This window comes from Doryrhamphus excisus, chromosome 4 (genome assembly GCF_030265055.1).
Source record: "Doryrhamphus excisus isolate RoL2022-K1 chromosome 4, RoL_Dexc_1.0, whole genome shotgun sequence".
Classification (NCBI taxonomy): domain Eukaryota; kingdom Metazoa; phylum Chordata; class Actinopteri; order Syngnathiformes; family Syngnathidae; genus Doryrhamphus; species Doryrhamphus excisus.
Genome location: NC_080469.1, coordinates 25,697,746 through 25,711,762, shown reverse-complemented (window position 1 = coordinate 25,711,762; position 14,017 = coordinate 25,697,746). Strand labels below are relative to the sequence as shown.

The 14,017-nt window shown below is 37.8% G+C and overlaps 1 protein-coding gene and 1 non-coding gene across 2 annotated transcripts; one reads left to right on the top strand and one right to left on the bottom strand.

Moving 5' to 3' along the window:
- Positions 1-373: 373 nt before the first annotated feature.
- Positions 374-11,345, bottom strand: LOC131127896 (STAM-binding protein-like A). The gene is made up of 10 exons (XM_058070219.1): positions 11,205-11,345; positions 10,631-10,855; positions 10,474-10,549; positions 10,292-10,387; positions 8,671-9,058; positions 8,454-8,578; positions 7,410-7,547; positions 2,379-2,491; positions 2,191-2,290; positions 374-960 (listed from the first exon to the last, which is right to left on the bottom strand). Exons 2-10 carry the CDS (start codon positions 10,831-10,833, stop codon positions 904-906), a joined length of 1,296 nt encoding a protein of 431 aa, XP_057926202.1. The 5' UTR covers positions 10,834-10,855; positions 11,205-11,345; the 3' UTR covers positions 374-903.
- A 2,398-nt stretch (positions 11,346-13,743) lies between these two features.
- On the top strand, positions 13,744-13,815 carry trnap-ugg (transfer RNA proline (anticodon UGG)). Its single transcript has one exon. It is a non-coding gene; the product is annotated as a tRNA-Pro (tRNA).
- Positions 13,816-14,017: the final 202 nt, after the last annotated feature.

Here is a 14,017-nt window from a genome sequence, read left to right as displayed (position 1 = left end):
ATCACACTATATATATATATTATGCATTAAATACATACTTAAAATTGCTGTTCATGTAAGCAAAAGGTATGGAATGAATGATTTAATCATGTGAATGAAGTTAAAATAATTTAATCATCATTTGAAACAAAAATAAAATATAAAAAAAATTAACAATACTAAATTAATAAAAATATATTAAATACATAATTACAAAATCATTCCATAATTAAAAATAAATTTGAAATAAAATACTGTAAATATATGAAAAATAAAATTAAATAAATACTAATGCAATATTTGTATTACATTGGGAAAAATGAATATATTTGTGTATTTTTTTTATGAATAATTGTATATTTTTGTCGAAGAAGACGAGCATGCAAGCCTGATTTCCAAAGAGTTTATTTAGTCTTGGCATAGACTGAAGTGAAGATATGGGCATACACAGCATACCAACGGATACCACATATTGGGTTGGGGTTGGGGGGGGGGGGGGGCAGACAGACTTGGAGAGAGGCCAGAACAACGATCAGGAGAAGTTACATTCACGCTCTCTGAAAGCAAGGATTCGGTGGGACGGGAAGATGACCTTCTGCCGCCTGTCGGAGTGTAAAAGGATGCTGCGGAGGGAGGGTCAGCGACGCCGCCTGCGTACCTGAGTTTACACCGACCTGCATGTTGAGCAACCTTCTCATCCTTGGCACTTGAATCACAAACAGCCCGCTTGCCAAAAGGGGGTGGGGTGAGAGAGCACAAAGAGACACAGAGAGAGAGAGAGAGAGAGAGAGAGAGGGCGTGGGGAGGGAATATAACGCTGCTTAAGTCCTTCCTATAAGTCCTTCCAAGCGTAAAGAAATAAAACATCTCCGCTTTGGTGGAACAGTCTTTAAAAGGTTCCTGGTGTGTGGGCGGGTCCTAAAATCACCGCAGATCCATCACGGTGACGGCGTTGTCAGAGATGGTGATGTGTCCGGCGTGCTGCGTTTCAAAGGAGACAACCTTGCGTTACAAAGTCTGGTGACTTAGTCTACGCTAAGTCATGGCTTCATGGGGGGTCATGGAGATCATGGACTCATGGGGGTCATGGAGATCATGGATCCTTGGGGTCATGAGATCATAGATTCATGGGGGGTCATGAATTCATGGGGGTCATAGAGATCATGGATTCATGGGGGGTCATGGATTCATGGAGGTCACGGGGGTGGGGGGGTCATGGATTCAATGCGCTGTTACTGCAGGCTTCAACAAGTCACTTTTAAGACTTTTAAGACCATTAAAAATTATTAAAAAATTAATTATTAATAAGTATTAAATAAATGCATAATAATTGAATATTGAAAAAAATGTGTAATTAAATAATTGTAGAAAAAAATACAGATATCTTTAAAAATATATATTTTCTATATTACATTTAATAAATATGTTTTTATATCATTATACTTTTTTTTATTATATTTTTATACCTATTATATCAGGGACTGCAGGTTTCAACAAGTCAAGTCTTTTAAGACCATAATAAATAAAAATTAAATTAATACACAATATATAGGAATATTTAAAGTGAAATAATAAATAATAAACAGTAAATATTTCATACAATATTTTTGTATTTCTATGACATTTAAATTCAACAAGTCACATTTCAATTAAAAGTCTTTTAAGACCATTAAAATGTTTTGAATGAAATAATAAATGGACTGTTACAAAGGACAGCAACAATAAAGTAATATTTAAAAATAAAAACTATGTATGAATAAATCTATATTACATAGTATATTAAGACTTTTTCACAAGTATTATAATGTGATATTTTTAAATAAATAAAATCATATTAATTTTGTAAATATATAGATATTTACTCATAATTTATAAATGCAAGCATTCAAAAATACAAATAATTTTAAAATTTATACATTTATTAGTTATAAAGTTAAATATTAAAAAATACAAAAACATTAAAAAAAATCTAGAAATATATATTTTGACTATAGAAATATATAAAAATATTCCAAATCAAATCTTTATAGAAAAAAGTATTTGTATGGTATTATTTATTTCTATTATTTGAGTGCAAGTCAGATTGTTGAAAGACTTGACCATGACCAACCATGATGAATAGAATTGAACTTACTGAGCCCCTCCCCATCCGTAGCGGCCCCCCCAAGCCCCCCAAGCCCAAGTTAAGGAAGGAAAATGACCTCTACTCACTGTAAAGAGGGGTGGATCTTTGCTGTGGGGGTGGAAACCTTTCTGCCTGCACGAGGAGATCTCATTGGTCCCTCGATCTGTCAGTTTAAAGTAGCCGATCCTGGGAGATCACAAGAACGCGGGGGTTAGTCTTGGAGAGGACGACTACCCCCCCCTTAGGGTTTTTTTTTTTTCCCGCCAGCACCCACTCGTTGAACTTGGGCGAGCAGACGATGGCGATGGCCTCGGGCAGCATCATCTGGTACGAGCAGTGGGTGTGGAGGTCCACGCTGGACAGGAAAGCCGTCTGTGTCGGGTGAGTCTGCAACAACGGAAATATACTTGATCCACATGATATTGTACTTTCCCCCCACCTAATATACTTCATCCACATGATATCGTATCTTTCCCCCCACCTAATATACTTGATCCACATGATATTGTACTTTCCCCCCACCTAATATACTTGATCCACGTGATATCGTATCTTTCCCCCCACCTAATATACTTGATCCACATGATATCGTACCTTTCCCCCCACCTAATATACTTGATCCACATGATATTGTACTTTCCCCCCACCTAATATACTTCATCCACATGATATCGTATCTTTCCCCCCACCTAATATACTTGATCCACATGATATTGTACTTTCCCCCCACCTAATATACTTCATCCACATGATATCGTATCTTTCCCCCCACCTAATATACTTGATCCACATGATATCGTACCTTTCCCCCCACCTAATATACTTGATCCACATGATATCGTACTTTCCCCCCACCTAATATACTTGATCCACATGATATTGTACTTTCCCCCCACCTAATATACTTGATCCACATGATATCGTACCTTTCCCCCCACCTAATATACTTGATCCACATGATATCGTACCTTTCCCCCCACCTAATATACTTGATCCACATGATATTGTACTTTCCCCCCACCTGATATACTTGATCCACATGATATCGTACCTTTCCCCCCACCTAATATACTTGATCCACATGATATTGTACTTTCCCCCCACCTAATATACTTGATCCACATGATATTGTACTTTCCCCCCACCTAATATACTTGATCCACATGATATCGTACCTTTCCCCCCCACCTAATATACTTGATCCACATGATATTGTACTTTCCCCCACCTAATATACTTGATCCACATGATATTGTACCTTTCCCCCCACCTAATATACTTGATCCACATGATATCGTACCTTTCCCCCCACCTAATATACTTGCGCCACATGATATCGTACCTGTCCCCCCACCTAATATACTTGATCCACATGATATCGTACCTTTCCCCCCACCTAATATACTTGATCCACATGATATCGTACCTTTCCCCCCACCTAATATACTTGATCCACATGATATTGTACTTTCCCCCCACCTGATATACTTGATCCACATGATATCGTACCTTTCCCCCCACCTAATATACTTGATCCACATGATATTGTACTTTCCCCCCACCTAATATACTTGATCCACATGATATTGTACTTTCCCCCCACCTAATATACTTGATCCACATGATATCGTACCTTTCCCCCCCACCTAATATACTTGATCCACATGATATTGTACTTTCCCCCCACCTAATATACTTGATCCACATGATATCGTACCTTTCCCCCCACCTAATATACTTGATCCACATGATATCGCACCTTTCCCCCCACCTAATATACTTGATCCACATGATATTGTACTTTCCCCCCACCTGATATACTTGATCCACATGATATCGTACCTTTCCCCCCACCTAATATACTTGATCCACATGATATTGTACTTTCCCCCCACCTAATATACTTGATCCACATGATATTGTACTTTCCCCCCACCTAATATACTTGATCCACATGATATCGTACCTTTCCCCCCACCTAATATACTTGATCCACATGATATCGTACTTTCCCCCCACCTAATATACTTGATCCACATGATATCGTACCTTTCCCCCCACCTAATATACTTGATCCACATGATATCGTACTTTCCCCCCACCTAATATACTTGATCCACATGATATCGTACTTTCCCCCCACCTAATATACTTGATCCACATGATATTGTACTTTCCCCCCACCTAATATACTTGATCCACATGATATCGTACCTTTCCCCCCACCTAATATACTTGCGCCACATGATATCGTACCTGTCCCCCCACCTAATATACTTGATCCACATGATATCGTACCTTTCCCCCCACCTAATATACTTGATCCACATGATATCGTACCTTTCCCCCCACCTAATATACTTGATCCACATATCGTATCTTTCCCCCCACCTAATATACTTGATCCACATGATATCGTACTTTCCCCCCACCTAATATACTTGATCCACATGATATCGTACCTTTCCCCCCACCTAATATACTTGATCCACGTGATATCGTACCTTTCCCCCCACCTAATATACTTGATCCACATGATATCGTACTTTCCCCCCACCTAATATACTTGATCCACATGATAGCGTACCTTTCCCCCCACCTAATATACTTGATCCACATGATATCGTACCTTTCCCCCCACCTAATATACTTGCACCACATGATATCATACTTTCCCCCCACCTAATATACTTGATCCACATGATATTGTACTTTCCCCCCACCTAATATACTTGATCCACATGATATCGTACTTTCCCCCCACCTAATATACTTGATCCACATGATATTGTACTTTCCCCCCACCTAATATACTTGATCCACATGATATCGTACCTTTCCCCCCACCTAATATACTTGATCCACATGATATCGCACCTTTCCCCCCACCTAATATACTTGATCCACATGATATTGTACTTTCCCCCCACCTGATATACTTGATCCACATGATATCGTACCTTTCCCCCCACCTAATATACTTGATCCACATGATATTGTACTTTCCCCCCACCTAATATACTTGATCCACATGATATTGTACTTTCCCCCCACCTAATATACTTGATCCACATGATATCGTACCTTTCCCCCCACCTAATATACTTGATCCACATGATATCGTACTTTCCCCCCACCTAATATACTTGATCCACATGATATCGTACCTTTCCCCCCACCTAATATACTTGATCCACATGATATCGTACTTTCCCCCCACCTAATATACTTGATCCACATGATATCGTACTTTCCCCCCACCTAATATACTTGATCCACATGATATTGTACTTTCCCCCCACCTAATATACTTGATCCACATGATATCGTACCTTTCCCCCCACCTAATATACTTGCGCCACATGATATCGTACCTGTCCCCCCACCTAATATACTTGATCCACATGATATCGTACCTTTCCCCCCACCTAATATACTTGATCCACATGATATCGTACCTTTCCCCCCACCTAATATACTTGATCCACATATCGTATCTTTCCCCCCACCTAATATACTTGATCCACATGATATCGTACTTTCCCCCCACCTAATATACTTGATCCACATGATATCGTACCTTTCCCCCCACCTAATATACTTGATCCACGTGATATCGTACCTTTCCCCCCACCTAATATACTTGATCCACATGATATCGTACTTTCCCCCCACCTAATATACTTGATCCACATGATAGCGTACCTTTCCCCCCACCTTATACTTGATCCACATGATATCGTACCTTTCCCCCCACCTAATATACTTGCACCACATGATATCATACTTTCCCCCCACCTAATATACTTGATCCACATGATATTGTACTTTCCCCCCACCTAATATACTTGATCCACATGATATCGTACCTTTCCCCCCACCTAATATACTTGATCCACATGATATTGTACTTTCCCCCCACCTAATATACTTGATCCACATGATATCGTACCTTTCCCCCCACCTAATATACTTGATCCACATGATATTGTACTTTCCCCCCACCTAATATACTTCATCCACATGATATCGTATCTTTCCCCCCACCTAATATACTTGATCCACATGATATCGTACCTTTCCCCCCACCTAATATACTTGATCCACATGATATCGTACCTTTCCCCCCACCTAATATACTTGATCCACATGATATTGTACTTTCCCCCCACCTAATATACTTGATCCACATGATATCGTATCTTTCCCCCCACCTAATATACTTGAGCCACATGATATCGTACCTTTCCCCCCACCTAATATACTTGATCCACATGATATTGTACTTTCCCCCCACCTAATATACTTGATCCACATGATATCGTATCTTTCCCCCCACCTAATATACTTCATCCACATGATATCGTATCTTTCCCCCCCACCTAATATACTTGATCCACATGATATCGTACCTTTCCCCCCACCTAATATACTTGATCCACATGATATCGTATCTTTCCCCCCCACCTAATATACTTGATCCACATGATATTGTACTTTCCCCCCACCTAATATACTTGATCCACATGATATCGTACCTTTCCCCCCACCTAATATACTTGATCCACATGATAGCGTACCCTTCCCCCCACCTAATATACTTGATCCACATGATATCGTACCTTTCCCCCCTACCTAATTTTCTCATAAAATTACAACTTGAGAAAAATAACATATTTAATTTATTAATTTTTTATTTAATTAATTTAATTTAATCCTAAATATTTGAATATGGTACTGTGATAATAGTATTATTTAATAATGGTGTTCAATTATTTATTTTATTTCATTAAAAAAATAAATTTTATTTAATAATGTACGTTTATTAATTTAATAGATTTTTAAAAAAAATTAAATGTCATTGAAATTGAATTGATGAAGTTAGTAGTTTTTGTCAATGGCTTGACGACAATAATATTATTCCCAACCTAATTATCCCAAAAATTTATTTTGCTTTATTACCATCATAAAACTTTAAAAAATGAACCGCATTTTTCTGAAATATTTCTACTTTATTCTTCTAAAATGTCTCCCAATATTATGGCATTATTCTTGTAAAATTGTTTTATTATTTTATTTATTATTTATTGTTTATATTATTATTGTTTTATTCCCCATTCCTGCTCTGGACGCAGCTAAGCAGGGAACGTCGACACGGGCAACACTTAGAGCCTCCTTCCAGCGTCTGTACGTAATGATCAATGGTGTCAGGGCTTTTCCATCAGCACCTGAACGCACCACAGCTGCTAGCAACGCCACCTTCGACCTGGTTTAGGCGTGACAAGATGGTCTGGTTGTGACTCACGTGGATCCATCCCAGGGTGATGAGGTCGTACTGGTCCTGGATGAGGAAGAGCTCCTCCTCGTTCTCCGTGTCGCAATAATCCGGGCCCCCACACTGCTTGGGAACGATGACGTGCGTCACGGCGAACGCGTTTCTGGTCTACGAGACACGCGACGCGACTTTTTAAAGACCATTTAACATTTGGACAATTCTATAAAATACTTGGAAGTACTTTTACCATCAAAATCTTTCACAGATATTCAAGTGTATTTGAATAATATTTTATATTTGAAATATGTTTGATATATGTATTTGATATTTTCTTCTGGTTTATTTAAGACATGTTTAAGACCATTAAAAAATAAATATTTAGTTAATATCTGTATGTATAGTTACATTCAAATATTTGTCAAGTACTCTTAAATATTTAAAATGTATTCTAAAAATGTTCTAAATATTTTTATTTAATGTTAAAATACATGATAAATGTCATTTCTTTAAATAATTCAAACAAAATACTTCTAAAGTATTTAAAAAAATACATTTTTATATACTAGAGTTTTTCAAAATGAGCCTTATCTCAGCAGGTTAAAGTCAAATGAAAGATGTTTGAAATAAATTAATTACATATTATAAATGATGTGGTATTCATATTTACATTTAAATATTTGTGGAAAATTCTAAATACTCTTAAACATTGAAAAAGTATTGTAAAAATGTTCTAAATATTTTTAAATAATGCTAAAATACACGATAAATGTCATATTTTTCAATAATTCCAACTAAATACTTCTAAAGTATTTAAAAATCAAAAAGGTTAAAATCAAATTTAAGAATTTTTTAAAATAAAATTAAATGAAATAAATTACAAATAATAAAATAATATAGTATTTAGTAAATACATTAAAAAAACATATTGAACAAATATGTCTTGAGATTATATTGCTCATGTATATGATTGAAGATGCGTTTGTGACCCTTAAAAATGAAAAGTAATTTCTAGGTTAAAAACAGCCACAGGACCCCGGAGGAGGGGGGGGGGGGGGGGGGGGGGGGGGGGCTTACCAGTTTTCCGCACAAGATGCCGCACGTCTCCACGGCCCGGCTGGTGTTGGCCTCGGCCAGTCGCAGGAAGCTCCTGCACAGCTCGGAAGGAACGGAGAGCTGGCGAAGAGCATCCACCGCCATATCTGCAGAGCGGCGGTGGGAGAGAGGTCACGCGGAGGTCATGGCGGGGACGTTCCCAGCTAAGAAAAAAAACAACGGTGACGCTCCCACTCACTGTTGTTCCCCGGGCTGACCAGGGAGCCGGGCTTCAGGGACCGGTCGAAGCCGGGCGGGGAAACGGACGGAAAAGCGGTGCGGTTGTTTTGGTGGTTGGTGCCGCCGGACGGGTCGCCCGGGCTGTGCGGGGGCGTGGGAGAGACGACGGGCGGCCCCTGGATTCCCGGGATGAGCGGCGTGTCGGGGGAAGGCGCGGCGGGCGTGGCGAACTCCAGCAGCACGCGCTGGCGCTCCCTCTCCAGCTCCTGGCGGCGGATCATCTCCTCGAAGGCGCTGAACTGCTCCTGCTCCTGCTGCCGCCGCTGCATCTCCGCCACCCGCTCCCGCTCCGCATCCAGGGCTCGCTTCCGGGACAGCTCCAAGGCCTGCGCCTCCTCCTCCGCCTTCTGGAAGCCCGACATGACCAGCGCTTCATATTTCCATATTCTTCATCAGGACTTTATTCCTGTGATACTATGGCTTCATATTTTGCTTCTTATATTACACCATTTTTCTCGTTATATTTTGACTTTATTCTCATAAAATTATAGCGCCCCCCCCCCCCCCAAGTATTTTGACTTATATTCATTTTAGTTTCTTTAATATTTCAACTTTATGCTATTATTTTTCCTCACAATATTATTCTCATTCATTTAGGAGTTTTTCCTCTTCATATTTTGACTTTATTCTCATAAAATTTGAGCAACCCCCCCCCCCCATTTTGACTTATATTAATTTTCGTTTTTTTTATATTTCAACTTTACGCTATTATTTTTCCTCACAATATTTTTCTCATTAATTTATGAGTTTTTCCTCTTCATATTTTGACTTTATTCTCATAAAATTTGAGCTACCCCCCATTTTGACTTATATTAATTTTTGTTTTTTTTAATATTTCAACTTTACGCTATTATTTTTCCTCACAATATTTTTCTCATTAATTTATGAGTTTTTCCTCTTCATATTTTCTTCATATACTTTATTTTCATAAAATTATAGCTGTTTTACCCCAACTATTTGAACTTTGGTTGTAAATTAATAATTATATATATTATAAATATATTAATAATATTTTCACTTGATTTTTATTTGTTGATTTTTTTTATATTAGACTTTAATTTTTTTCTTCAATATGTATGCTTATTATAACATGTTTTCTCCAACATAATTTTCTAAAAATTAGAATTGTATGTAGTTTTTTTTTGTTTCTCATAATATTACAACTTTAAAAAAGTCATTTCTTTTTAAAATTAATTAATAATTGCTAATTATTAATTAATTAATAATAAACTCTACATTATTTTCCCTGGAATATTTGGACTTTTTTCTCATCAAATGAGAACTAAAATATATATATTTTTTTTTAAATAAAAAAAATAAAATGATATTAGGAAAGCAGGAAGTGAACAAATGTAACGGTTAGTGATTGTAAAAGTACCAGATGGAGGGGTAGGATTTAGTAAGCTTTGCTTCTTCCTACTCCTTTTTGGACATGTGGAACTGGGAACTGATTATGGGATGCACTCAATTGGAATCTGATGCATGTTCAAATGAAATAAAACCATTACCATTACCATTACCATTACCATTACCATTACCATTACGACTTGATTCTCCTAAAATGACTGCAGTTTTTTTACCTTCTTGACAAGATACTGTGCATACTCTTGTTCGAATCTCCTTAGAAGAGCCGATTTCAGAATTTCGGCTTGAGGAAAAGCGACATCCTTCAGTTTCTGTTAAGAATAAAAAAAATAATCCACAGGTCAAAGGTCAACAGGAAGCCCCGGAAAGGCTTCAGAGGACATCTTTTTCCACTCACCTTTAGCGTGTCCTTCTTCTCGGGAATATTAGCAGTTTTATAATCCCGATGTTTGGGAAGTTTTTCTATGAAGAGACTTGGGGGGAAAGACAACATGGAGGTTGGCGATTCGTAGCCACGCTCGGCGCCAAAAACACCACCCAGACAAAACGCTTACGTGATGTATTTGTTGTAGAGGACGAAGGCGCGCTCGATGTTGCCCTCCTCGGCGTAGACGTTGGCCATGCGGATCATCTCCATGCCGGAGCGGAAGTAGCGGCGCAGCGGAACCTCGTCGTTGATCTCCACCGTGCTTCCCTTCTTGGTGAGGATTCGAACTCGCTCCACTGGCTGCAGACTGACATCACTGGGGTCGGCCATCTTCACGGTCCTGGGCGGAACACTAAACACACAAAAATCCATTTCACTGCCTATGTCCAAGGTATAACAAGAAAAAAGTGCCTTTGTACGCTTTGGAACAGCCTCTCGTTGTCAGGAGTAAATAAACCAACCCTTAAATTGTATATTTTAACGAATACATTTATTGTAATTTCGTAAAATCCCATAGTATGAACGGCTTCTTTATTTTGTTTCTCATTGACCGCACGCTAACACAGTAAATGACTAGCATGCCATCGATGTCACGTTAGCCACATTTAGCTAACACCACAAACAACACAGCGTTTTTCGACCAGTATTGGCAACAAAGCGCCGTTAAAACGACAACGTTGGCGCCGTGACGACGTTCTTACCCGGTCGTGCTGTGAACCGAGAACTCTACATGTATCTAAATCACGACACGATCCAATTCCGAAAGTCCGAAAGCTTGGCAGAACTGCGCCCAAAACATTAGAGCACTTCCGCCATCACAACAACTTCCGGCTGACGCATGGTCACGTGTGGTGAGGAGGCGGATATGGATTTTTTTTTTTGGTGGAATGTGGACTTAATTCATGGATATTTATTATGGATTATTTAACAAAAAAAAAACATCGTCGGGTATATTTGTATTAATAACGTTGATTTAAAATTATTATTACCATCAGTGGCGGACTTTGCAAGTTTGTGACCAAGGATTGTAGCTTTAAGAAGAGGATTGTAAAGTGGATTGTAAAGGTGACTATGGGGTGTTATTTTATTTATCAAAGGCTCTAATAATGTTAAAAGGCGTATTTAGAAGGTTGTAAATCGGTTTTCTAAATATTGTATATCTTATATTCACCTATATCGACTATATTGCATAATAGAAACATAATGGTGACTATAGGGGTGCTATTGTATGTATAGAAGGCTCTAATAATGTTAAAATGCGTATTTAAAAGGTTGTAAACAGGTTTTCTATGTCTTAGAGATCTAATTTTCTCTTGTAATGTCTACTATATTGAGTAATAGTGGTGTACAAGTCACCATAGGGGTGTTATTTCATGTTAAGAGGGCTCTAGTAATGTTAAAAGTCATATTTAGAAGGTTGTAGATCTGTTTTCTATGTTTTATATGTCTAATATTCTCTTGTAATGTCTACTATATTGAGTAATAGTGGTGTAAAAGTCACCATAGGGGTGTTATTTCATGTTTAGAGGACTCTAGTAATGTTAAAAAGCATATTTAGAAGGTTGTAGATCTGTTTTCTATGTTTTATATGTCTAATATTCTCTTGTAATGTCTACTATATTGAGTAATAGTGGTGTAAAAGTGACTATGGTGATGTTATTCCATGTTTAGAGGGCTCTAGTAATGTTAAAAGGCATATTTAGAAGGTTGTAAATAGGTTTTATATGTCTTATATATCTAATTTTGTCTTGTAATGTCTACTATATTGAGTAATAGTGGTGTAAAAGTCACCATAGGGGTGTTATTTCATGTTTAGAGGGCTCTAGTAATGTTAAAAGGCGTATTTAGAAGGTTGTAGATCTGTTTTCTATGTTTTATATATCTAATATTCTCTTGTAATGTCTACTATATTGAGTAATAGTGGTGTAAAAGTCACCATAGGGGTGTTATTTCATGTTTAGAGGGCTCTAGTAATGTTAAAATGGATATTTAGAAGGTTGGAAATCTGTTTTCTATGTTTTGTATATCTAAATTTCTCTTGTAATGTCTGCTATAATGAATAATAGTGGTGTAAAAGTCACCATAGGGGTGTTATTTCATGTTAAGAGGGCTCTAGTAATGTTAAAAGGCATATTTAGAAGGTTGTAGATCTGTTTTCTATGTTTTATATATCTAATATTCTCTTGTAATGTCTACTATATTGAGTAATAGTGGTGAAAAAGTCACCATAGGGGTGTTATTTCATGTTTAGAGGACTCTAGTAATGTTAAAAAGCATATTTAGAAGGTTGTAGATCTGTTTTCTATGTTTTATATGTCTAATATTCTCTTGTAATGTCTACTATATTGAGTAATAGTGGTGTAAAAGTGACTATGGTGATGTTATTCCATGTTTAGAGGGCTCTAGTAATGTTAAAAGGCATATTTAGAAGGTTGTAAATAGGTTTTATATGTCTTATATATCTAATTTTGTCTTGTAATGTCTACTATATTGAGTAATAGTGGTGTAAAAGTCACCATAGGGGTGTTATTTCATGTTTAGAGGGCTCTAGTAATGTAAAAGGCATATTTAGAAGGTTGTAAATAGGTTTTCTATGGCTTATTTGTACAGCGCCGAATCCTAGCCACTAGACCACCAAGGACTGCATGCTAGCTGAACCCAAAAAGGCAGTCACGGTGTCGCTTTGGCGTACTCCAGCTAAAATGCTAAAGCTACTTAGCATAGACGTCTTGAAGTAACCCTTTTTCTCGAGAAACTTGGGACTGTCCAGTCTCTACTTTTGGATGGCATTCGGGATCCAACAAAAAGATCAACGTTTATCATCAACTCCTATACCTATAAGTCCTGAATAGGTGCAGATTCTGGAAGAACTAGAAAGCTTAGCGTGCTGGTTACGGTGTGTCGCTGCTCTATAGGAGTCCACAAGTACAATGGCGGGTCACAGCCCTGACAACACAGCCGTACATGTCATAGCCGATGACGTTTTCCTGTATGTTGATGGTCAAGGTCAAGGTCAGCCAATCTCTTTATGTTCCGATGCCACACAATAAAATAGTTCTGCTAAAAAAAAACTCAATACAACAGTTGGTGCTAAAACTCTACTTGTGTATGTTCCTCCATTAATAAATCCATCAGTCAAAGCAGTTTTTATCCAACAAGATAAAACATTTTTTTTCGTTTTTTTATGATTTCGTAATGTTTTATAAGAATATAAAGCATTGAAAAACCTTGCAACCATATGGCTCGTTGGTCTAGGGGTATGATTCTCGCTTTGGGTGCGAGAGGTCCCGGGTTCAAATCCCGGACGAGCCCACTTTTTTTTGACACAACAACTTTATAGTTGTGCCAAAATTATATAAAATCATACTTAAATAAAATCAATCACTAAATAACAATATTTCAATAAATAACCATACTCGTGGCACCAAGCTCAAAAGCAGGAGACGCTCTTTGCCGCAGTACTGAATGTAACCACAGGGCGGCGACCTCTCCTTTGAAGACACCCCGAGGGAGC